The sequence below is a fragment of the Aethalodelphis obliquidens genome, unplaced genomic scaffold, assembly GCF_003676395.1.
Source record: "Aethalodelphis obliquidens isolate GAN/ISIS:26980383/991018 unplaced genomic scaffold, ASM367639v1 scaffold2, whole genome shotgun sequence".
Classification (NCBI taxonomy): Eukaryota; Metazoa; Chordata; class Mammalia; order Artiodactyla; family Delphinidae; genus Aethalodelphis; species Aethalodelphis obliquidens.
Window position 1 is genome coordinate 81,678,738 of NW_020837946.1, and position 26,251 is coordinate 81,704,988.

General features: G+C 33.8%; 1 protein-coding gene across 4 annotated transcripts in view; it reads right to left on the minus strand.

Moving 5' to 3' along the window:
• The window catches only part of ACVR2A (activin A receptor type 2A), an 86,016-nt gene that overhangs the window by 20,160 nt on the left and 39,605 nt on the right, over positions 1–26,251 (minus strand). For 3 of the 4 annotated variants that reach the window (XR_003438219.1, XM_027131642.1, XM_027131645.1), the window contains exons 2-4: positions 15,659–15,866; positions 12,078–12,187; positions 11,726–11,880 (exon numbers count right to left, since the gene is read on the minus strand). Coding sequence is in view for 3 of the 4 variants with exons in the window: in XM_027131642.1 (XP_026987443.1) it covers positions 11,726–11,880; positions 12,078–12,187; positions 15,659–15,866 (473 nt within the window). In the remaining variant the exon portion in view is untranslated. Of the gene's footprint in view, positions 1–11,725; positions 11,881–12,077; positions 12,188–14,919; positions 15,003–15,658; positions 15,867–26,251 lie in introns of those variants that run through there. The other variant, XM_027131655.1, reaches the window with a different exon arrangement.

The following is a 26,251-nucleotide window of genomic DNA, read 5'->3' on the forward strand; positions in this document are numbered from 1 at the left end:
AGATCAAGTTATACTTCTCTAGCCAGTCCATTTGCTAAAGATGCCAAAGATGAAAGAAACTACCTGAAAATATAGATTTCACATTAAAAGATAATGGATTCGACCAGAAAGTCAGCATCTGTTAAAAATGAGCACATGCTGACATTTAAGGTAATGACATACTATAAAAATTAAGCAATACAAGGTTTGTAAGGCTAAAAATCTAGCCATTAGGTGTTAACTTCTAGTCAACTAAACCAGTTGTGTTTCTAATTTCACCTTAGATAAGTATAAACACTGGTAACAATTCTTTAAAACCCAAAACTATTACTATGACAAGCCAATCATGTTTTTAATACTAGAAGTGGAAAAAAAACTACAACATAAACTATAGAGGATGGACAATAAAGCAACAACAACAAAAAATCTAAGAACAAAATGTTTAGTATGTATCCACAAAAAGTGCCACAACCATAAAACAAACATCAATGCATCTTACCTCTATCATTATATGAAAGGCGTGCTTGTGAAGAAAAAACACAGGCAAAAGAAATTACGATTTATATCCAGAATGAAATGAAAAATGACACATCAGTTACAAAAGTGAAGGAAGGAGAATAATGATTTAGCTTTTTAAAAGCTGGCAATGATCCAATGTATATTTTTTAAATGAGAACTGAGAACACTTTCCTTATAAACAGAGGAAAGTAATATATTCTTTTTTAAATCTTGGACATTACCTATCAGATAAGAGGTATTATTATATAGATGACTCTAGTATGACCCCAAGTTACCTGATCCAATGGACTTCAAGCCAGCAAATAAACTAAACCTAGTCTTAAATAATTGTTACTTATTTTTCTAAGAAGTTCTAAGGACTAACTATAAGAGTTTTTTTTAAAAAAAGCTATTTAGCTGAGAAGCTATGCGTTGGAATTGGACTCTGGACACCAGAGGGCAGTACTGCCTTTAACAAAAACTGTAGGAGCAGCAAAAGAAATTTTTATATAGCTAGAGTTAAGTTTCTCAGACAGTTGTCCTAAGAATCTAGAATCTCCAACTTCCTGAACTGCTTCATTCCCCTCTCATGGAAGACAGGAGAATCCTTACAGTGAGACAAAAAAACATTTCTGGTGCCTATGTGAGTGTGTGCAACATAAATAATACACTAGGGAAAGAAAATAAGATGGGAGAAGAGTAAGATCAGAACTGAGTAGAACACAGTGACAGACCAGGCCTACTGTTAACTACTTCCCCAGCTACAATCCAGAGTGAAGAGGGCAAGCAGTGGTGGCCCTGGAAGGAAGCATCCATGCATATTTTTCAGGCTCAGGACACTCAGATTCTGATAAAGAACAAGATTTTCATTTTCCTAGTCATCCCACAACAGGTAAGGAAGGGCCCTAATTTAAAATCAAGAGAAATATTGTCACCAGTGTAGAGAAAGACTTCGAATTCCTCCAAACACTTGACTATATTTCCCAGTTTCCAATATTTCTACAGAGAACAAATAGCACTGACGAAAAAGATTTGACAACTTGTTTATATGTACCAGTTGCTTAACTAGTTTTTCTTGCTTCTTGATTTTCATCTGTGATAATGATTCAGGATTATTTAATAATTCATCTAAAAGGCTTAGCTAATCCCACTATCAAAACATTTTATCAGTACTCCAAAGTAAAATTCATCCCTTGAAAGAAATACATGCCAAATGAGTAACTAGACTGTAGCTTCCAAGGCTTAAACATCTCTGTTTTTCTTTTCATACCAGTGCTTTCAGAGACAAAGATGCCACTGTAATAACACTGGGCAAGTAGGTGCTGTGCATGCATCTTACCAAAAAAGTGTACCTTTGCTCAATATACCTCTCAACAAATGAGTATTAGAATAAGCTACAGAACGATCCAAACTAAACAAAAGACACCAAGAGCAGGCCTCAATGCATAAACTATGTTACAAAATAAGAGGCAAAACAGAATCCAAAAAAAAATAATTCACCGAAATACACAAATAGATAAAGAGTAACCAAACAAAGTAATCTGTATTCACAACTTGGAAAATGAAACTTGAATATCATGCACTGTGACTGGAGATAATAGTGAAAACCAAATCAGCACATTAATGTCAAGTAATTAGGTTGCTGGATGAGAAAGAGCCTTGCTGCTTATTCCTTAAGGGGAAAAGAAATTAACTATTGGCAAACATCAGAAAGGAATGAATAATACTTCTCTATTCATTCAACAAATCTTTACTGAGCACCTAGTTTGTGCCAGGCACTGGCTACCCAGGCTCTCATGACACTTACTATAGTGTGGGGAAGAAAGACTAATCAAAGAACCATACTAATGAATGCATAATTATAAAATAAGAGCAATAAAAAGCAATTTAGTTACCTTGAGCACCTGTAAAGAGAAACCTAACTTATACTGGGCAAGGTAAATAAGAGAAGACCTCCTGAGGAGAGGATCCTTGAGCAACGAAATAAGTACTAGAGGGAGGCAGATAAGGTGGAAAAAAACAGTACTGGGACACATCCTAGATTTCTGTCTTGTACAACCAAATGGTTACTGGTTCCATCTACTGAGAACCAGGTCTGAGAGAGAAGATCATTACCCTTGTATTGTTAAGTGCCTGGAGACATCTAAGTGGAAATATTTAGAACGCAGTTGGATAAACAGAACTAGAATACAAAGAAATCTTTCTAGAAATATGGATTTTACATGCTATAAATATATGTGAAATATACTATAAATTTTCTCTTACCATTTAAACCATTCCAAGATTTATATTTATATATAATTTTTTTAATAACTCACTCAACAACCTCTTTGGATGATCAAGAAGAATTAAGTAGCTGCTCAACAAAGTACTTGAAAACTGACAAATTCTGAATTTGCCTCCTCTTAAATCATATAATTATCTTACATTCTAAGACATTTTACAATTGCAAATTTTAAAAAAGACTATTGCCAAGCAGACAGAAATAGAATATGTAAAGAAATAATATAGTATGTGTATCAGGACAAATGCTTCTGAGCTAAGGAAAGCAAGACATTATACATTAACAGATTTAATAATACTGATACTGTCAAATACACAGCCATGATTCTATCCAATTAGGTCTTCAAAATTACTCTATGATACACCAACTCCTACTGCTCACACCTTAACTCCTTCCAAAAGCAAAGCATGAAGGCAGACCAAGGTGGATGAATGAGGATTCTGAGTAAGTTCCCTAAGAAGTGATTAGCTCCTCAGGGTAGTCAGCACTGGAGCTGCAAGTCTGAAAGAGAGACGGCAGACATGCCTATTCTTCTGGCTGCTGCTCAGGAGCATCAGGTTTATTACTGGGTACAGAAGAAACTTTATTTTTATTTAGCATTTGTGTTCTGCAAGTGGAAAAAAGGAAAAGGACCGTGCTATACATTAATAAATTGTGATGTAATAAAATGGTTATGTTTATCTGCAAGGCTATATATAGTCACTATAAAAACTATTTTAAATGTAAATTATGTACTCTGATCCCTCCCTGTATCCTACTTTAGTTTTTTATGGACCCAACCTAATAATTTACTGAAATGAGCTATTCAATTAAAATTACTTCAATGGATAATAATAATCCTTGGACATAAATGTCCAAGGCTTTGCCATTCAGCAGACTGACTCTAGGCAAAGTCACTTCACCTATATATATACATCATGGGGTATTGAAAGATTACACTGAGTTAATATGTATAAAGTGCTCTGTATAGTGCTTGACAGAGTACTCAAAATGAAATTTTTTATTATTTGAAATTAACTTCAAAGTATTGACACATATATATGCCAATATTTTGAAATTATTTTCAAGTAAAATAATTTCAATAAATCATTTTTAATATTGAAATCAATGGTTTCAACAAAAATTCTTCCTTTGGAGTACAATTTTGAGGTCATTGGCAATTAACGGCTAAAACTTATTGAGCACTTAAAATTAGCCCAGCACCCTAGATGTGGCTCTTCTCCCAATCACTATAGAAATGGAATCAAACATTTCTCCTCCTTTCCTCCATCTTTGCCCAAAATTGTTGAAGCAATTCCCTTTTTACTCTTTTTACCCTTCCTCTCCAAGCTGCAAAGTCAAACAACCAATCAACCAACCTATGTTTAGTACACCTACATGTTAACTGTAGGCTCCCTTAGAAGGGCCAGCAAAGACTGTCCCTGAGCCACTTAACATTATACATCAAGCACAGCGCCTGGCATACAGTAGGTGCTCAAGCAACAGATGAATAGTTAAGCAAAAATAAAACAAACCAACCAAGGTGAACCCAGCCTATCTGATGCAAGCAGCTTCCACTAACAAATGGACTTCTTCATTTTTATTATCTCAAATTAATAGAAAAAGGTTTGACAGCAATGAAGTAGCTAGGAATAATGGAAGAGATCGAGGATGAGGTTCAGGAAATAAAAAACAGAGAAAAGCAAGCTCACTTCTTCCTATCTACCATCTCCTTGCCAGACAAGAAAAAGGAGATATTATGCACTCTGGTCTATATGCATCAGTCCCATCTGCAAATTGGCAAACAACGTGGGGCCCTTCACAGGCCAAAGAAAAACTGATTTCAAGATTTTAAAATTTAATATGTCATTTTTAGAAATAAGGTGCTTTGAGTAATTTTAATGTGCAGCTTTAACTTGTTTTAAGCTTTTGATACAGCTTTTTTTTTCCCCCTTTCGCTCCTTCTCCCCTTCTTTTTTGCTTTTGGACACAGAATTTCAGCCAACCTCCAAGTGGGCCTGTCTGTACATTTGTAAGAGAAACAACTTATATACACCTAACTAGAGTAATACTTTGTCAAGCTGCATATCTATGGATAATTTATGATACTTCTCCCTACAATTAGTTTAGAAGTATATATAGAAGTAAGTTGTGGGACCTCCCTGGTGGCACAGTGGTTAAGAATCCACCTGCCAATGCAGGGGACATGGGTTCGATCCCTGGTCCAGGAAGATCCCACATGCCACGGAGCAACTAAGCCCGTGTGCCACAACTACTTGAGCCTGCACTCTACAGCCCACGAACCACAACTACTGAAGCCTATGTGCTCTAAGGCCTGTGTACCACAACTACTGAGCCTATGTGCTGAACTACTGAAGCCCGTGCACCTAGAGCCCATGCTCTAGGCAAGAGAAGCCACTGCAATGAGAAGCCCACGCAATGCAACAAAGAGTAGCCCCGCTTGCTGCAACTAGAGGAAGCCCACGTGAAGCAACAAAGACAACACAGCCAAAAATAAATTAAAAAAAAAAATTTTTTAAGTAAGTTGTAATTTAGGTTATCAGTACAAAAATAATGATACAAAGAGACATTTGTAGTAGCCCTGTACTATTTCTCAGGCATATATGGAAAAAAAGAAAAAAAGGTGCTCAAGAGTTAGGCAGTAGAATTATACCACCACATTAAATATCCTAAAATAATACAATTAAAAACTATTTGTGAAGTGTAGGTTCTAGCTCTTAGCAGAAACCTAACACAAAATCTAAGCTAATAAAACATCAAATTTTGGTATTTTATGAGAATACATTAAAGCTCCACTAAATTTCACTTAAAAACATATCATACAATCAGAATGAGATAGATTCAAAGTACTAAGCTGAAAAGCTGTCATCAATATACTGTTAAAAGAAAGCAACTGTAGAATAACATTTTATAGTTTACAAAAAAGAAAAAATATATATACTCAAATGAGATTAGAGAAAGATGTGAAAAGATACACATCAACCTGTTAAAACTGGTTATTTCAGGAAATTGATAAAGGAAAAAGAGGAAGAACAAATGATTCTCTCCTTTTTTTGGACATACTTCTTTCTGTATAATTTGCCTTGCTATATAACAAGCAAGCATTTGTAGTTAATTTTTAAATGGAAGAGAAAGTGAAAGAGAGAGATGTGTTCTTAAACTCCAGCCATTCAGCAATCAACCTATTTCAAGATGTGCTTCTACAGATGTAATATTTATTTTGTAAGTATAACTTAATACTAACGTATTAAATATTCAATAAAACTCGGTAAACTTCTCCCTGCATCTTCTCCAAATAGGGAAGCAGCACACTCTCCTAAATTGACTTGGCTGAATAATGTTATGCTACTCCTTTAGTATCTTATTAATTTTAAATGGGTACATATATAAACTCATGTTCAACAGGAAAATACTACAAAGCATTGTCACAGATGGCTTGGTTTCTCAGTGGATAGTAATCTCACATACCGTGAAACGACAACCTATTATTACTTTAATATTAAGGTCAACAGCATTGTTTTGTATGCAGAACTCAATATTCCAAACATCTGAAAGCCTTTAGTCAGACCAAAATCTAGACAAAATGTCATGAAAATGTTATGTCAGGACTGAAGAGATTGATGTCATTTAAAAAGTATTAATGCTGCAATACTTTAGTGCTATTATATAGCCTTCAAAAATTAACAAGAAACTAACTTCATACCTTGTTAAAGGTAGGTAATTTCTAGCCCCTAAACTGCATTTTCTTATCAAGTGGTATTTTTTATCAGCACAAATATAGATTTTATAAGAAGGAAACTTAAGCTTACATATGGTTATGAAAGCAATGCAAACAGTTTCACTGAAACCACATTAACCACAATAAGACTTCTTAATAGAGTCAATGCATCAATTCCCTCATATTCATGACTCACTGGTACTAGAAAAACCAGTTTGCATTCAATTTACTTACTGGAGATTGTAAGAGCATCTACCTACATACAGAAAGACAGTTTCAGGACAGGCAAAAGAAAAGGTGACCCAGGTAATGCAAATTAAAAGGATGCTTCACACCTGTGATTACAGAAAGACTCGAATAATGGCATTCTCTTATAAAAACCTGAAATACTTCAACTTATTTTACCCCCAAGAAATAAAGTCCTAAAGCACATAAAGTGTTTATTAAACAATTCCTGGGTATACTGCATTATCATCTTAATATAACACTAAATGAAACAATTCAGCAATTCATCACTTACAGAATGGTTATTACATACAAACACTGCATGAGATACAGTAGTGACTACAATACATACCTTGTCTTTAAGGAGCTTACAATAAAGTATGATAATGGAACATGCTCACAAATGGCCAGAACCTTTCTCAACCTAAGTTATTTCATCTGAGTCACAAAAGAGAGAAACTGACTTGAGCACTATTTTCTCAATTCTTTCAAGGATGGCACGTGACTAATACCATTATAGATACATATGATGGATGGCTTAGGGTGTAATGGAAGAAAAGAATCAAAAGGCAGACAAAGTATGGAAGATAACATGCCATGTTCCAAACTTTGTATTCTTGATGTTGGATCACTCAGAACCCTCAAAAATTTTTAAGCACGGAAGTAACATAATCAGACATGTAAAATGTTACTGTATAGCAATAGTATAAATGGAGAGAGAGAACTGGAAACAAGAAGACAAGCTATGAGACTACAGAAATAATCTCAGCCTCCAGCGTAATAATGTCCTGAAAACCACAGGATCAGAAGGATGAAAAGGTATTGGAGTTCATAAATAACAGGGCTAAGAATAGGAGAAGTTGCTGTCTCCAAGGCTTTCACCCAGGATGAGGGGAAGACAGTGATAACATGAAAAAGTGTTAGAAACATAGTAGTTACAGGTTATAAAGAAAGAAGAATGGCTTATTTCTTAAAAAAAAAAAAAAAGCACAATTACGTTTTTCTATGTCTTTAACTATGATAGATGTATTTTAGAATATTTTTTATTTTAAAATAAATTAGAACCATAATTAAAGACCAGATTTTAAAGCATGTTTATTCCTGTATCACTTCAAAATACTAACAAAACCAGAAGAAACTTTAAACAACTTGATGTCTTAGAAATAAAGAATCCTACCATTTAAATGCCAGAACCAGCTTATTAAGAGATGTATGTAGGTATGTCTTAGTCCCCCAGAATACCCTGTAAGACTGATCGTTTACCCACAAAGAGAATAAAAGACTGAGATCAGACCAATGAATGAGCACAGTATATGTAATGTTAGCTTGTTCTGCTGAGAATCACTGTAAATTCTCTTCAAATATAGTTCTTATTGTAGGAATGATCCATCAATAAGCTATCACCAACCTTTAGCCAACGCTTTAAGAAAAAGTTTCCCTAAGAAAAGAGAATGACAAATTTTATGTCATTGTCTAAAAGTGAAGAAATTAGAAGGAAGATTGTTGCAGAAATGCACAACAAGAATGTAAGATCTTTTCCTAACTGGTCTTGAAATTAAACTTTGAATATGGGGACATGAATATGGGGTGAAATGCAGAAGACACCTTAAGACTTCAAATGTGTAGTATGTTTCCCCTACCGACTTCTCCTGTCCCTCAAAAAAGCCTTGAATAGCTAGGGCATTGGCACTATCAACTCAGAAGCACAAGAATCTTTACCTGCAACCCAATCAATGTTCATAAACCCTATTCTAAAATGTGTGCTAAAAAAATTTTAATGGAAAACAGATGACTTGTTTATTTCCCCTTCTGTCCTCTGTGAGACAATATGATCACGTTATTGCCCACTTTAGTAGTCAAACTACTCAACATCCCAAAATAGGAAAATAAATTCACTTATAGAATGATTTTGAAATGGCAGGGATGTTTACTGAATTATCTGAAACAGCAAAAGCGTCTGCTTTCTGAAAAAAAGAGAGGCAGAACAGCATAAGCAGTAAGAGCAAAGCTTTAGTGTCAGAGAGTCCTTGGTTCAGATTCCAGCTCTGATACTTGTGAGCTTTGCTATGTCTCAATTTCTTTATCTATAAAATGGGGATTATAACACTACATAAACAAACCTGTGAGGTAAAATCAGATCAGTCCTTTCCACACCTGGCTGGTCACCAGAACTGCCTGGAAAACTTATTAGAATCATAATATCCCAGGCCCCATTCCATACTTTCAGGGGCGTGGTCCAGGAATTTGTATTTCTTAACAAATTCCCAAGATGATCCTTACATACTGGTCACAACTTGGAAATCATGGGGAAATTTTTATGTATTTTTTGTATATTTTTTATATATATATTAATACATCTATGTAACTTACCAGTACTCTACTACACTGTAAATGTTCAATTAATGCTTGATACAATTATCAATCATTTTTTTGAAGTAGAAATAAAACTGAGTATTTTGTAACAAGATGGCCACTAAGTAATCTTGCAGAAGTAGTCTGCATAAACCGCTCACCAAAAATGAGACTTACGGCATGACTCTATACCGTTTCAAACAGTGAAAAATGACATATATGAAGTTCCACACTGATGACAATGCTCCTTTTCCACAACACAGTTTATGACAGAAGGAAAGCATAAAGTCAGGCATGTCTTAAATTTTTCATAACAAAGCCTGACCATTCCAGGTCATTCCTTCACAAAACTTTTTTAAGTTCATTCCTTATTTTTCAGCAATTCATACAATTCATGCAAATTCACTAGAGAACAACATAAACACTAAATAAATGTGTACAATAACATTAACCATTGCAACAAATATCTAAAACCCACAGAGATGGATACTCATTGAACATTCCTAGTCCTTATTTATGAATAATAATGCATCTTTCCTTTTTAAAAATCCAAACCCTTGAATTAATTAGCATTTCTAAATAAAGTGGCCTCAAATATATGATATCCAGCCCTTTAAATAAAAATGTCCAACCACACTTTTTTACCAATATTTTATATAAATCAATGTTATCTATAGGATTACATTATTATTTTTAAAGTTCTATTAAGAAACTTAACAAATTTGTTTTTAAGTGTAGTTTCCAGTTTGTTTCTATCATATCACAAATCCAGGGCAAATTTAGACACTTAAACACTCTTTCTTTTTTTTTCTTTTCTTTTCTTTTGTGTTAAATTCACAACAATTTAATCACTAATTAGAGACAATATAAGAAAACAAAACAAAAAAAAGTACATCTCTATGAAGCAAACTGACTACTTTGCAAAATCATGTACAGGAAATAATCATTTTTGAAAATAGAATTATATAAGCCCAAGGCGGCATCGTTATTTATGTCATTACAATCTGCACAAATACATTTAAAATATTCTTTGCACAAATATTTGTTGTACCCACCATCAAAGAAAGTAAAATGGAGCTTCCTAAAACCCCCTATCAATATATTTTATGTGCCAAATTTAATTTCCATTTGTCCATAACTCTCCTTTTGAACCAGCATCACAGACTTCTGAATTGATATGATTACATTCAAATTGGAGGTTTAGAAGGAAGTTAGCTCCCACATTTATTTCTGCTGGTGATCCTAATAAAGGCAACTGCTCTTAGGTTACTGAAAGAGACAGTTTCACAAATCAATGCATGTCACCAACAGTAAATACTCATTCTGTTAAATGTAGATATTACATAAAAAACAGTTACCACCAACAGAAAGTAAAATGCATTCTATGGACACTTTGGAGTAAACTACATATATTTATTAGGCACTAAATTTTTAAAATTTTAAAGTACTTCTTAAAGTGATTTTTAACAAATCTACAAGTTATCTACTAATGTTAAAAGTTAAAATATTTCAGCTGTACAAAATAGTGTGTTTACCTAATTTACTAAATGAGGAGTTTTACCTTTGGGCTTATTTCTTCATATACACATCTTACAAAGATTACAGGCATCAATGATCTAATGCCAACAGATTGCTTCAAGCACTGAGAAAGGAATATGTTATGTAAATAAAGCTTAAAGTGAAGAAGTTGTTTTGGTCATTAAATTATAAGACTTTACCATTTTCTTCTACCAAGTTTTAACCATTAATCCTAGTGGTATTAGAGAAACAAAGTTAAACCAAGAGATCCAGAAGGCTGAGGTAATCTGATCTTAAGAGTCAAAAGAAACACAAAAGAAACACAAAAAGACATCTCAAGCAATTAAACCAAAAGTTATCATGTTTCCTCTGCCTGTAGAATAATAACTACTTATATTAAAAGTCCTTGTAAAGCACTGAATCAGCTCCAACTGTCCACATGACAGAGAGTGAGGAAAACTTCATGAATTTATTCTGACTACCTACCCACCACACCTATATTTTCAGATATATTCGGTGTCAAGGGAGGGAGAATCAAGGGCATTAAAAAAGTTTTCAGACTTCAGTACACGCTTGATATGCTGCAAATAAAAATATATACACTTGGAACTACAAACAACACATGATGAGAACTGCTGCTCCTCTTCCCAGAACAAGAATTTTATAGATATATCCTCTTGATGCCTTTGTGAAACTTCTCTACCCCACATTCTTGGTTACCTTACTGGGTCCCTCACCATGGTTAAAAGGATTTTTTGGCAAGTAGTTTTGAAAAAGACACAAAAACTTAGGAGTGGAGGAGAAAATAGAAGGGAAAGAAAGAGCTATGATATCACTTCTCCATCATCAATTACTTCTTAAGAAAGACAGCAGAGTATATCCCACATTTTAAAGTACTATGATGACAGTAAAACTCTCCAAAGAAGAACAGGAATGGGAATACTCTTTATTCTACTCCACTTTAACCCTTAAACTTAGGACACAGCAAATTAATAAGTTTGCAAAATTAGCTAGAGTTTCCATGACAATAAATATTCAAAAATTAACCCCAAAGGAAAATGATTTGTAACAATCTACTATGGTTTCACCAGAGTAGTATTTCTTTAAAGTGTAAAATCTAAAACAACATAAAGTACAAGACAATAACTTACTTGAGTTGGAACAAGCACAGGAGGATAAGCCATCTTATGATGCCTGTACACCCAAAATGCACAAATGACAATCCCCGCAATTAGCATAAGTGGCACCAAAGAATAGAGCAAGATGTTGTAATAGGGTGGCTTTGGTGTAACTGGATTCGAAGTAGCTGTGGAAAAGAGGAGGAAGAAAACCACTCAGATTTGGTCGACAAAATTTCACAATAAATATTTATTATAGCATCAAATTTTAGGAGAAAAAATAAAGAGTAGGAGAAGATGGGAGTAAATTATTCCATCAACACAAACATGCTTTGTTTTCAGTCTGCTAGTTGAACAGACATATGCATTTTCCCTGTGAACTTACGCTGTGTGACTTCCATCTCCGGAAAATAAGAAAACCTTTCATTACACATATTGCCCTCACAGCAACAAAAATATACTTCAGGGCTATCTTTTTTTTCTATACAATCAGTCCTATAAACAAAAAGAGGAGAAATAATTAAAATCAACATTATTACTCTGAATCTACAATAGGTGTTTTTCTAAAGTTCTCAGAGATAAAATAATGAATAAGTCATTTATAGTCAACTTTGAGATTTTTATTAATATTCAATAATCAATTCTTAAAAGTCAAAAATGTTCCTTGAATCCTATTATTAAATCTCATCAGAAAAATAAATCAACAGCTGATTTTATAACAATCACATTGTCTCCTTGAAACCACTTCTTTAATTTGGTTTTTAATGATCAATCTAAGGCAACCATCTTTTTAACTGTTTGTTTAATTAGTAGAAAAGCTTGAAGAGGAACATAAAGCCAATGAAGAAGAAATTTGGTCTAAGGGTACTTTTACTCACAGGAAATACAGCTTTCCCATTTTATGAATACAAAAACTGAACACTATATATAAAAAACTGTATGTGTACACATATAAATACATACCTATACGCCTATGTATACATATAAATACACAGGCACAAAATAATTCGTGTTCATATCTCGTGGCAGAACATATTTCAACATCAGAGACCTAAACCAGGCTTGGGAATTAAGCCATTTTTGCAGGAGATTTAAATTCCCTGAACACAATGAACAGGGTTAAGGATAAGCAACAAGAGCAATATGTAACAACAAACATACAGGCCCTAGTAACTCAAAAAACTGACTGGAGGTGGGCTGACTTAAGGGGTAGGGGGAGGCAGTCTTTTATATAGGACCTGAATTACTGAAAAGATAGGGATTTAGCATCTAGATTAAATCCTAATCAACCACTAAAAAATTAGCTATAGCTAGTTTTTAAAATCAGATATTTAAATATTGCTAATAACATCAGGTAGATTTAAAGACACATTACAAATAAACTGTGAACTTTTATAATGGCTGTTAGAATAACAAGGTTGAATTTAACTCTAAAGGGAAAAGCTCAAGAAATTTCAGGGAGAAGGCAATTTTAATAAAATTAAACTTTGAAATAAAATCTATACCAATGTCTATGTAGTAGAAAATAAAAGACAAATGAAAGCTAAATTTCTAACAATTTATAAAGAAAAATTTACAAATTTAATATTTAGAATCATCAATCAAATCATAGGTTAACATGATTAAATACCTAGCCTAGTTAACTGAAGTAAATTATCAATACTTTTCGCCATTCAATTTCATTCTTTTTACCACTGTCTTTTCCTCCACACTTTGACATTTCTTGAATCTTCTTTTCCTTTCTCTTATTTATGTTACTACCTTTAATATTTGTTTTTTAATCAAATTCAGAACATAAAAGCAGAAATTCACATACTTTTAAATTGGCATTTAACCCCTAGAAACAAAGCTGATGTAGTAATTATCACTGTAAGAGCAGGCATTTGCACTGAACAACTCACTCACATTATCGAGCAAAGTATAATCTCCAGTAATACTGGTTTTAGGTGAGAAGCACAGTAGCATTTTACAATAAAAAGAACAGGGATCCCTGATTTCAACTAATTAATAAAGACAGTTTTGAATAAAGATGACCTCCAAACCTCATTTTTTCCCCAACTTCTTCCTCAATTTTTCTTTTTTTATAAATTGAGATATAATTTGCTATAACATTATATTAGTTTCAGGTGTACAACCTAGTGATTGGATATTTGCATATATTGTGAAATGATCACCACAGTAAGTCTAGTTAACATCTCATCACCACAGTTACAAATTTTTTTTCTTGTGAATTGAACTTTTAAGATTTACTTAAAAGTTGCTAAGTTCCTTAGCAACTTTCAAATATACAATACAGTATTATTAACTATAGTCACCATTACATCACATCCCCCATTATATCCCCAGGACCTATTTGTTTTATAACTGAAAATTCAAACCCTTTTGACTCCCTTCAACCATATGCCCACCCCTCACCCCCGGCCTCTGGCAACCACCAATGGTTCTCTCTATATATGGGTTCTTTTCTTTTTTTTCTTTTTCTTTTTTTTAAAGATTCCACATACTAGTGAGATCATATGGTATTTGTCTTTCTCTGTCTGATTTATTTCACTTAGCATAATGCCCTCAAGGTCATCAGTGTTGTCGCAAATGGCAAGATGTTCTTCTTTTTTATGGCTGAAAAATAGTTCATTGTATACATAGACCATATTTTCTTTACCCATTCAACCACTGACAGACACTTAGGTTGTTTCCACATCTTGGATATTGTAAATAATGCTGCAATAAACATGGAGGTGCATATATCTTTTCAAGTTAGTGTTTTCGTTTCCTTTGGATATATACCCAAAAGTGGAACTACTATATCACTGCTATTTTTAATTTTCTGAGGAACATCTATACTGTTTCCCTAGTGGCTCTACTTACTCTTTCATAACAGCAAATATCACTTAATTATCACCTCTGTTAAGAAAGAAGCTAATAATCAGAAATACAGCTAAAATGTATAATTACAGAGTAATAATCCCCAGAAAATTCAAATATGTAGAAGTATATCCTAAATACTAAATATATACCTAAATGACCATTTTAATTTTCACCAAAAGTGGAGCTAATTCAATTTTCATGAGTTTATTCAACACATTTTACTACTAATCACATATGTCCAATCAACCACAGATTCGTGGTAATCTGTTAAAGCCCCTGAAAGTGGATCAGGATGTAGCTAGAGTTCCGTGAGTGTATTAGTTATTTGGCTCCAAAAAGTCTGGTTATCTAGGATTCTGTACCTTCTGCAGTCATCAGCACCCACCCTCAGTGAAAATCCTGTGGCCCAGGCAGTTTAAGTGATCGGCCAAACATCTAGGGACACCTTGCAGAAAGATCACAGGCAGTCAATGACATATCCACTATACTTTATTTCCAACAGAATAAAACAATTTAAACAAGATTTTTTAAATAAAATGTAGCTTTCTATGAGAATTGTGTTAGTTCTGATGTAATTCTGAATGTCAAGTTAAAATGTCTCTTGGGATAAAGAACAAAGGCCTACTCTGCAAGGAAATGTAGTGAGATCAATTTCTTCCAGATACATAAAGAGGGAACTAAAAGGAAATTAAATACTATGATTAAGCTTTATTCTCCTTCAGGATAGATTTTCAACAGATATAGTCTCTCTTAAAGCAATTTTAAAAATCCTTTTTCCTTAAAATTGGTGTTTAAAAAAAACCTATAACCCTACAACATAAGGAAAGAAATGTTTCTTATCTAAAGTTCTCACTACTTGATAGATTATTCAAAGTATATTAAAGATAAAACATAAACATGCTATATTTATTTTTTTAATTTAAAATATATATCTTGTCATTACAACATGTTATAATGGTCTTCATAATCCCATCTTAAAAAAGAAACATTTAAGTGAAAATCCATGCATTGATCTTTCTCCTTTTAAAAAAATGGGGGGAGGGAAATGGAGGAAATGAAAATTATTCAACACTATCATAAAAAAATAAAATGTGTTCTTACCTGTCATAGCAGTTGATATCATCCAGCCAACAACCTTGCTTCACTATTTCAATGGAACCAGAAATATTCTTCCAGGTAGCAAAACAATGCCGCCGTTTGTCTTTGTCACCATAACAGGATTCAACACCAGTTCGATTGGTTCTATCTCTTTCCCAATTAGCATTATAGAAAATACACTCCTGAGTTTCTGATCTACCAAGTATAGCACCTATAAGATAATAAGACGACAACTTTTAATATAACTGTATTTGTTCCTAAACAGATCGTCTCGTCTCCCAGTATATGAAACTTCAAATCTTCCTGAAATGTCAATAATTTACTGCCCTACTAGTGTTATAACATTGGTTTCAGGTTTCCAGGTCAATCTCTGTACTTTAAGTATAATAAACATAATAATAAAAAGCAACCACATATATCACAAGGTTTCTCTGTAAAAGGCCAGTTTCACTTAAGAATGTCCTTGATGGAAAGCAGTACAATTGTTAATTTTTTAAAAATCTTGACCCTTGAGTAGACTTCTTCTCAATATTCTGTGTGACAAAATGGGAACTAACCAAAAGCACTGCTGCTACACACTGAAGTACAATGATTGCCTCCAAAAAAGCCCTTGCATGATTGAGTTGTGAACTAAACCAACCAAGGCTATTCAGACAAGTATTTGGCAGAAATGTTCCCAAAATGAACCAAGTAAACCTGTTATTTCAAGAAAAACACCTGACAGTATGCACTGCCAATAATAAAATATGAGTTTTCAAGCAAAAATAAGAATTTTGGAAAATTTGTATTTACCACCACAATTAGCCTGACACCTTCCCAATACTTAAAGAATTTCTGATGAGTGGTGATATTAACAAATGTGACTTTTAAATACAGAATAATGAGATGTGCCAATATTCAGAAAGTCTATATAATTCAGAAAATCAGTATTTTCCAAGTGAATTATGTATGACGTTTGAAAAACACTCATGGGCAAAAAAATCCATACAAAGTTCAAGACAGCCAAGTAGATTTTAACGTTACAGAGGACAAAAAGTTCATTAGCGGTTTCAGATTCCACACTGTAACTAACTTTTAAGAAACTTAAAAGTTAACTTGTCTTACATGGAAAAGCAAGGGAACTGGAATACCCAAAATAATTCTGAAAAAGATGTACAAAACAATTCATACTGTTTGTTTTTTCGTTGGCCGCACTGCGTGGCTTGTGAGAGATCTTAGTTCCCCACTCAGGCATTGAACCTGGGCCATGGCAATGAAAGCGCCTAGTCCTAACCACTGGACCACCAGGGAACTCCCCATATTACTTGTTTTTAAGAGTTTTACTAAAGCTTCGGCAATCAAGACAGTGTGGTCTTAGTGAAAAGACAGACACACGAACCTACAGGACAGGACAGAGAATCCAGAAATAGACCCATACACATACAGTCAATTGATACATAGCAAAGGTACCAATGCATTTAGCAGAGAAAGTCAACAACTGACGCTGGAACAATTGAACATCTATATGCAAAACAAAGAACCTCACCTCATATCAACTCATAGCTCATGCTATATACAAATTAACTCTAAACAGATCACAAACTCAAAATAAAACCTAAAACTATAAAATTTCTAGAAAAAATGAAAAATATGGTGACCCTAAATTATGAAAGATTTCTTAGAACACAAAACACATGAGCTACAAAAGAAAAAACTGGTAAGTTGAACTTCATTAAAATTGAAACTTCTCTTTGAAAGTTAAGGAAAAAAATTCAGACTGGGAGCAAATACTTGCAAAGTATATACCTTAAAAATAACTGATATTCAGAAAATATAAAGACCTCTCACAACTCAACAATATGAAAACATACTACCCAATTTCTAAAAACTGAACAAGAGATTAAAAGACATGCTTTATCAAAGAGATATGAACGGGAAATACTACATAAAAAGATATTCAATATCACTAATAATCCACAATTATCTTAAAAAAGGATTAAAATATTCCTCACTTTTCTAACTATATATCTGTGTATGGCCAAATTTCCTTCATATCAAAACAACACAACAGATTGTTGTATCACGAACTGAGTGGAAAAAACAGATATAAGAATCCAGTTGTCTTCTACTAAAACAATTATAAAGAGATCTGTAACAATTTCACTAATTTTTTTGTTGTCTTGGAAAATATTTTTCATAAAAACCTATTCTTTTGTTAACATATAATGGATTTATTGTCACTTCTAAATAACTTTTTTTAAAATTTTCTGCCTTAATTTCTAATATGATGAATACTTACAGATATAAACCACATAAAAACTCTTTGGGGTAAGTCTAAAGAAGTTCCGAGACCAAAAAGTTTGAGAACTGCTGCTCTACAGTGCTCTAGCACAGAGATATAATTATAAGCTGATAAAATCTGTGGCAGTAATGGTGCTGTGGACTCCTCAACTACGGAAGAAATAATAGTGTGAGCGGACATGTAAACTATGGCTGGTAACTCTATGTCCATTGTATTTTATAAAAGAAGGGCTGCTACTACTATTCATCTGTATATAAACAGTAGCCATTTTGTAAATTATTCCTTTTCAGAAACCTGTTGAAAATAACAGCAAATTAAGTTTCCTCCTTTACTAAATAACCACAAAGCAATCATACTCTGCCCACGTTATCTCAAAACAGGGGATGGCAAACTTTTTCTGTAAAGGGCCAGAGAGTAAATATTTTAGCTTTTGCAGGCCATATGGTCTCTTTCACAACTACTCAATTCTGCCATTGTAGCACAAAAGCATCCAGAGGACAGTAAATGAATGAGCATTGTTACATTTGAATAAAACTTTATTTACAGCGAAAATTAAATTTCATGTAATTTTTACATGTCACAAAATACTATTCTTTTTTTGATTTTTTTTTCCAACCATTTAAAAATGTAAATATCATTCTTAGTTCACAGGCTGGATTTGGCCCACAGGCTGTGTGGTCAGCTACCTCTTCTTTTTTTAAAGATTTTTTTTTTTTGATGTGGACCATTTTTAAAGTCTTTATTGAATTTGTTACAATATTGCTTCTGTTTTAAGTTTTGGTTTTTTGGCAGCGAGGCATGTGGGATCTTAGCTCCCCGACCAGGGATCGAACCCACACTCCCTGCATTGGAAGGTGAAGTCTTAACCACTGGACTGCCAGGGAAGTCCTGGTCAGCTACCTCTTGAAACAACACCCTAATTTCCACAGTCTAGCTAACCTGCCTTTCGTTTGTTTTGTTTGTTGGGGAGGAGTCTTCTGTGAACTATCACTTGTGTAATTCATGTTAAAAACCACTATTAATTATTTTTAATTTCCAAAAGAAGACTCCATTGAAGCATAGGAACAACACTTGAACTAAATAAAACTGACCTCCCAAAAAAGAACATTGCCTATAAAAAAATGCCAAATAGGTTTTGTCTTTGGCGTCAATTCCAATCAATTAAGAGTGGCTGCCAGGAGCCATGTACTGAGAAAGATTTTGAGGTAAAGGGTTTTGAAATTAGTATAGAAGGAGGCGGGAAAACATCAGTATCTTTTCTTTGCCACCTCTGGTCTTGAAAAAAGATAAACAAATGACTATTTTCTTTATTTCTTTTAATACTTCTTTATATATATATATATATATATATATATATATATATATATATATATTTTTTTTTTTTTTGTGGTACGCGGGCCTCTCACTGTTGTGGCCTCTCCCATTGTGGAGCACAGGCTCCGGCCGCGCAGGCTCAGCAGCCATGGCTCACGGGCCCAGCTGCTCCGCGGCATGTGGGATCTTCCTGAACCAGGGCACGAACCCGTGTCCCCTGCATCGGCAGGCGGACTCTCAACCACTGCGCCACCAGGGAAGCCCTACTTCTTAATATTTAATGGTAAGTTAAGATTTCAGATGATTTTCTAGATCTAGACTATCACTTGATTGATACTATCCATAGATAGAAAGAAAACTGCTTAATGGGGAAAACTGACAATCTTGCCACCCCCCTCCTCAAGCTGATTGGGTAATCAGTCTCTATCCATCACGTCTCCAACTGACCACTAAATATAATAACATGATAATTATAAAAATAAACCAAGTTATATGTATTTTTATGTTAAGCTCACATAGTGACTTTAAAGGTGTAGTTCTAAAAAGGATGACAAAAGTTACCTATATTTACTAGTCTTTAAGAGCATCTCCCAATTTAAAATTTTCTGAAACTTTAAATTTCTACCATAGGTTTATTCTATCAAGATAATTACAAATAGTTAATATGACTTTCAAAAGAAATAAATGAACATAAAAGGTCTGTGTGCAGGGTTTATTATAATGGTTCTTAACAAATGATGTGCATCAGAATCCCCTATGTGTTTTCTTGAATTCATGTTTGAGTGCCATTCTGTATGCCCCAGGAATGAGTAGTTGAAAAGTACGTGGGGGGCAGCGGGAAAATATATAGATGTATAGATATTGTACGTATGTTTTCTTTTCTCCTTTTGGCAAAGACCCACTGGTGATCTAATGTTCCTCCCCAGTGAAGTACCACTGGCTTAGTAGACTGTGACCTGAACTTGGAATTTAGTTTACAAACTGTGACCTTGAACAAGTTACCAAACCTTTCACAGCTTTGCTTCCATATTTGATTCAATTTCCCTAATAAATCCATAATTATTATGGATAATTCCATAGTTTCATAACTCACACTCAGGCAAGTTATAGCAAATCAGTAAGTCTAGTCACAGAATTTAGTATCAGAATTATTTTAGATAATAGTTCTATTACTAAAGTACTGCTTATACATAATGACTCATACTGACCATTTCATTTTTCCTACCATTTAAGAAAGAAAAAAAAGAAATACACAGGACCTGAAATTTGTTAGAACATTTGGCCATAAAGTAGGCCTGTAAAAGTCATACTCAAAATCTGAAATACGCCTCCCATGAGGAAAAAGTAAATTTTACCTACTGTAACTGCATCTGAGGACAATTAGGGTTTTGTTTTTTGAAAGCATGGAGTATTAAAATAATACACCAACACTAATTTTACACAATCTCTTCCAGAAAAAGATGAAGAGGGACTACTTAACTAATTTTCTGAAGCCAGTATTACCTTGATACAAAAACCAAAGACAGAACAAAAAAGAAGAGGGGTAATACAGACCAGTATCTCTCACTAACTTAGATGTAAAAGTTCTCAAGAAAATTTTAGCAAACAAAATCCAAAACTGTATTTTTTTTAAAGTAATACATCACAACCAAGTACAATCTATTCCAGGCATGTAAGGTTGGTTTGATATTCAAAAATCAGTAAATGCAATCTGCCAAATAAACAGGCTAAAAGAGAAAAATCATATGGTCTATCAGTATAACAGGAATAGATGGAAACTCCCCCAAAGTCACAAACAGCACCTACAAAAAAACCTACAGCCAACATCATACTTAATGGTGAAAGACTGAATGCTTTCCCTCTAATATCAGAAACAAGGCAATAATGTCTACTCCCACCACTTTTATTTAACACAGTACTGAAAGTTTTAGCTCTTGCAATAAGGCAAGAAAAAGAAATTAAAGGCATACTGATTGGAAAAGAAGATATAAAACTGTTTCTATTTGCAGATGAAATGACTGTCTATTTAGGAAATTCCAAGGAATCTTCAAACAAAAAAAATGCTAGAACTAGTGAGTGAGTTCTGTAAGATCACAGAATACAAATCAACACACAAAAATCAACTGTGTTTCTTTATACTGACAATGAACAAGTGGAACTGAAATTAAAAATTAAAAGTACCAGTTACAATTGCTCCAAAGAAAATAAAATACACATAGTCTAATAAAACATATATAGGATTTTTATGATGAAAAGTTATAAAATGTTGATGAAAGAAATCAAAGAAGACCTAAACACTTGGTGAGACATACTGTACTCATGGATTGGAAGAGTCAACATAATAAAGATGTCAATTTTCCCTAAACTGATATATAGGATTAATCCAATTCACATCAAAATCTCAGCAAATTTCTTTGTAGACACCTAAAAGAGCTTACTAATGTGTTGAAAAAGAATAATAAAGGGACAAATCACTCTTCTTGGTGTTAAGGCTTACCATATAGTTGCAGTAGCATGACAGTGTGGTACTGGTGGAGACAAAGACACAAAGAGCAGTGGAACAGACAGAGAACCCAGAAACAGACCCATACGAATATGCCCAATTAATTTTTAACAAATGAGTAAAAGAATTTTAAAGGAGGAGAGATAGCCTTTTCAATAAATGGTACTGGAACAGTGGACATGGTTCAAGCAAATATTTCTTAAATGCCCTCCCCTTTGCAATCTAGCTAACAGTTTCTGAAAGCCCAGCTCTTGCAAAAAGCCTCCCAGGCTAAATCTCACATATGTGACAATTTTCAAGTTTTCTCATCAGAACTCCTCCTTCCCACAAAATGCACACTACTTGCAATCCAATATAAAATATTTTATATTTATTCATTGTTTTTAGTTAGTTGTCTATATAAGTCCTTTCATACATCAGAATGCTATTGGATCTAAGACTGTCTTACTTGCCCTCCAAACATAAACAGTACTTAATGAATGATTAAAATGTAAAAATGTGATGTGACAACTGAATTTTAAAAATCCACCAACTAGGGCTTCCCTGGTGGCGCAGTGGTTGAAAGTCCGCCTGCCGATGCAGGGGACACGGGTTCGTGCCCCAGTCCGGGAAGATCCCACATGCCGCGGAGCAGCTGGGCCCGTGAGCCATGGCCACTAAGCCTGTGCGTCCGGAGCCTGTGCTCCGCAACGGGAGAGGCCACAAGAGTGAGAGGCCTGTATACAGCAAAAAAAAAAAAAAAAAAAAAAATCCACCAACTACTACTGCACCCCCATCTCCTTTGAAACAGATAGATGGAGTTAAAGAGTCTTTTACAATTAAGAACTGTATTAATTTCTTATCTGATTAAGATGACACTGTTTTTCACGGTCCTGTGACCAGCCTCATCCTATCACAATTTTCCTACGGTATGCAACCAACATTAAACAGAAAGAAAAGAACTGTTTTGACAACTTACAAATCTGAGGCTCACTTCTGGAAAAGTATTTTAATGCTGTCTGAAACTATCAACAAGTCATTGAGAACACAGTATAAACAGGCTACTACTGAATGCCTTCCCTAACCTTGTGCCTCCCAAAGGCAACTTAGTCTGCTAGGAAGGGTTAATGAAGTTTCAAAAATAATAAATACAACATGAAAAGCAATTCTTGTTTTCCCTTCACATGTCACTGCTTCCCACCACTCTAGGGGTAGAACACATGTCCAAAGAGAATCAGCTATGGAAGGCAGATCAAACTGAATGATGCTTTTAATCAAAAACATTTTATAGTACAAATAAAATAAAATTGTATCAAAACATTGATACAACCCTCATGCAACCCTCAATATGACGGATACCCTAATTTTCCCCAATGAGGAGATATTTTAAAAATCTTTTGACCAACTTGAAATATACAAACCTTTCTATATTTGTATGAAAAGCCTAATGTATACTTATTTTAACTCATTAATTTAGTTTTATGAATGTTTTAAAATCATGAAGCACAAAACTTTTAAAAACAATTTTATTCAAACTTCACATACGTCTTTCAACAAGTGTCATCTCATTACCTTCTTTTTGAGTCATTTAAAAGTAACAAAACTTGAATTATCTTCATTTCCGTTTAAGTTGTTTGAGAAACAGTACTTTTTGAAGTCATATAGAATATTGTCACTGGAAATGTTTCTCCAAGCCACAAACTTCCACTCCCATAATACTAAGACACTGTTTTTTTCCCATTGTTCTATAGGTATATATTGTGATGTTCATAAAGTACTTACAATATTGCTCTTAAAAGTGAGATTTTAAAGGCTTTTTTTTTTTACAACCTTTGTGAATAGTTTACAACAAATTATGATAGTTAATCAACCCTCCCAAGAATAATTTCTTATCTGTTTGAACTCTTTATTCCCCTTTTCCCTCAGGAAACTTCCATAAAAATTCAAAACTAGCACTGACTGGCATCATTTCAAGCCTGTCTTCTACAAACATTATTCTTCTATTCAAAATAAAATTATTGAGCAAGAGCCTCAAAATATTAAAAAGTCTCAAATATAAAATGACTTTTTCTGGGAATAATCTTTGAAGAAAACTTTGCTTTTATGTTGAACATATACAGATGAAAAAAATTGATCATATGCTTGTACTGTAAAACACCAAGATAAGGGCTATAAATAAATGCAGTAGGACTTTGGAGATGATAACCTGGACCTCCACTAGACTATGAGCTTCCAGAACAAGCCCTACTATCATTGCTGTATCAGCAGTACCTGGCACAGTACAGGCATTCAATAAACATGCACTAAATCAATCAATTAACAAGGAAATGAAAAAAGAAGGTTTTATGGAGGAAAGGGGACTAAAGCAGGACTATTAAGGAAAGAGACAGAACTGAACTAAACAGAGACAGAGAAGATCATGATCAAATAAACAGGAATGTGGTTAATCAGTGTTTGACAAGATTGCTTTCACTAAACATGAACGTTCCATATTCTTCAGTATTGGGTATAATCAAGGCAGATGTGCAAGACATCAAAAGTTAAGAATAGAAGTTATATTTTTAAGATTAACCTGAAAATCAGTAAACTGTGTTGGAATGGAAGGAAACTCAGCAAGCCATACTAACTACCCAATAAAAACCAGGAGTCTGTAATATCCATGCTTATCAGATGGCCACAGGTATCAAAAGGACTGGCAAATTAGGATATGGAGATCAAGTTTTTGCTTTATACAGTCTCCTATTTGGTCTAAGTGTAAGAAAGTAAGGTATAAGTGACCTGAGTTAGGTATCTGGCTGTTGATAAATGTTTAGCTTACATCATCTTACAAAATAAAGCTTTATTCTATATATATTTACCCTATGTTTCCCTTTTTTGCTAACTCTTTTTCTGATGTTATGTTCTTACTGTCATGAAAGGTATGTATTGTCCGGGATAAGCAAGGTAACTTCAAAGATAAGGCACAACAGAAAAGTGGTTTTGCCTATAGCCACAAAATGTGTGGGCTACCTATAAATGCCCAGATCTCAAGACTGAAATAATTCTATGCAGTTCTCTGGCACTCATTCAAAATACAAATTACATCAAAACAGGTACAAGCAGATACAAGTATTACCTAGACCATATAAAACAGGTTTCTGATATTAGATGTTCATTTTGGGGGGAACAGGGAGATCACGTTGACTGCAGCTAGAGGCCAATACTCCCATCAGAATAAATAGACTATTTTTTCAAATGCACAAAAGCCAAAACTGGGCATAAACTTAGAAGAATAAGAGATAAAGGTAAATTCTCAGAACAGACATCCTAAGATAGATTAAGGAACCCCCCCCCCCCACACACACACAAAGTAGTTTCTACTAAAAACAACCTACAAGTCTCAATTACTCTGAAAAGACACTAGGTACATTAAGGGGTTTTAGTGCTTCATTTACTTGGGAAAATGCAGGCTTTCTTTTAGTAAATCATCAAACTCTGATGTAAAAACGGATCACTTCAGCTGCTATGAAAGTAATGTGAAATATTACCCTTGAGGAACCAGCAGTATTAAGAGTGAGAAACTTAAAAAAACAAAACAAAACAAAACAACTCATCACAAAGTTTTCATCAAAGTAACATCTGGCAACTTAAAACGAGCACCTGAAGAAAATCAGCAATACTTATTAGAGAAGTTTTAAATAGCAGTACACTTCTATTAAAGGACAAGAATACAAACTGAAAACTCACTATATTAAATAACAGCTATATCACAACTAGCCTTATTTTAAAAATCACCAATGGCCTTCATATTTATAACTAAGATGCTTAGTACTTAGAAGAAAAGAATCTAAAATTCTTGTTTATTACTTCTATGTGTTGTGTAATTTCTTTAAAACTCATTTAAATAATTTGTTTTTATGCATCTATAAACACATCAAAGGTCTTCTGGTATCCTTTCTTTTCTATATTAATAAACATCACAGAAGTCACCTTCCCTATTTGGCTGCCCTGGGCTGTTTTTAAGTATTAGGAAAAAAAGTAAAGTCCACAATGTCCCAAAAGACTTCTGATAAACAAGTTAGAAATATGAGGAAGGAGAACAAATTTTCAAATAAAATTTCTGGATGGCAATGCAACATTTTAGGACCTGTCAATCTAATTTTTATTTTTATTTTTTTAAACTAAGCACCTTCCTACCACCAAACAATCACTTCCAAAGGAAAACACAAACACTTTCTGGCAATTTTCCCAGAAATTTTTTTTGCCTTGCCTGTTATACTCAGTACTATCAGTCTGACAAAACAGTTCAAGATTCTGTCCACCTAGCTAAAGTAATATAAACTAAAAACAGAACTTATGTTGTATAAAATAAAAATATAAACACTGTACGTTGTAACACTAGACACAGTGTGTGCATACGTGGGTGTGAGAAGGAGAATAAAAGCAGATGTCAACATTTAACCACTGGTTATCTAAGGACTCCTAATGTTAATTCCTGACAAATTACTAAGATAACCGCCTAAAATGTATTTTAACACTG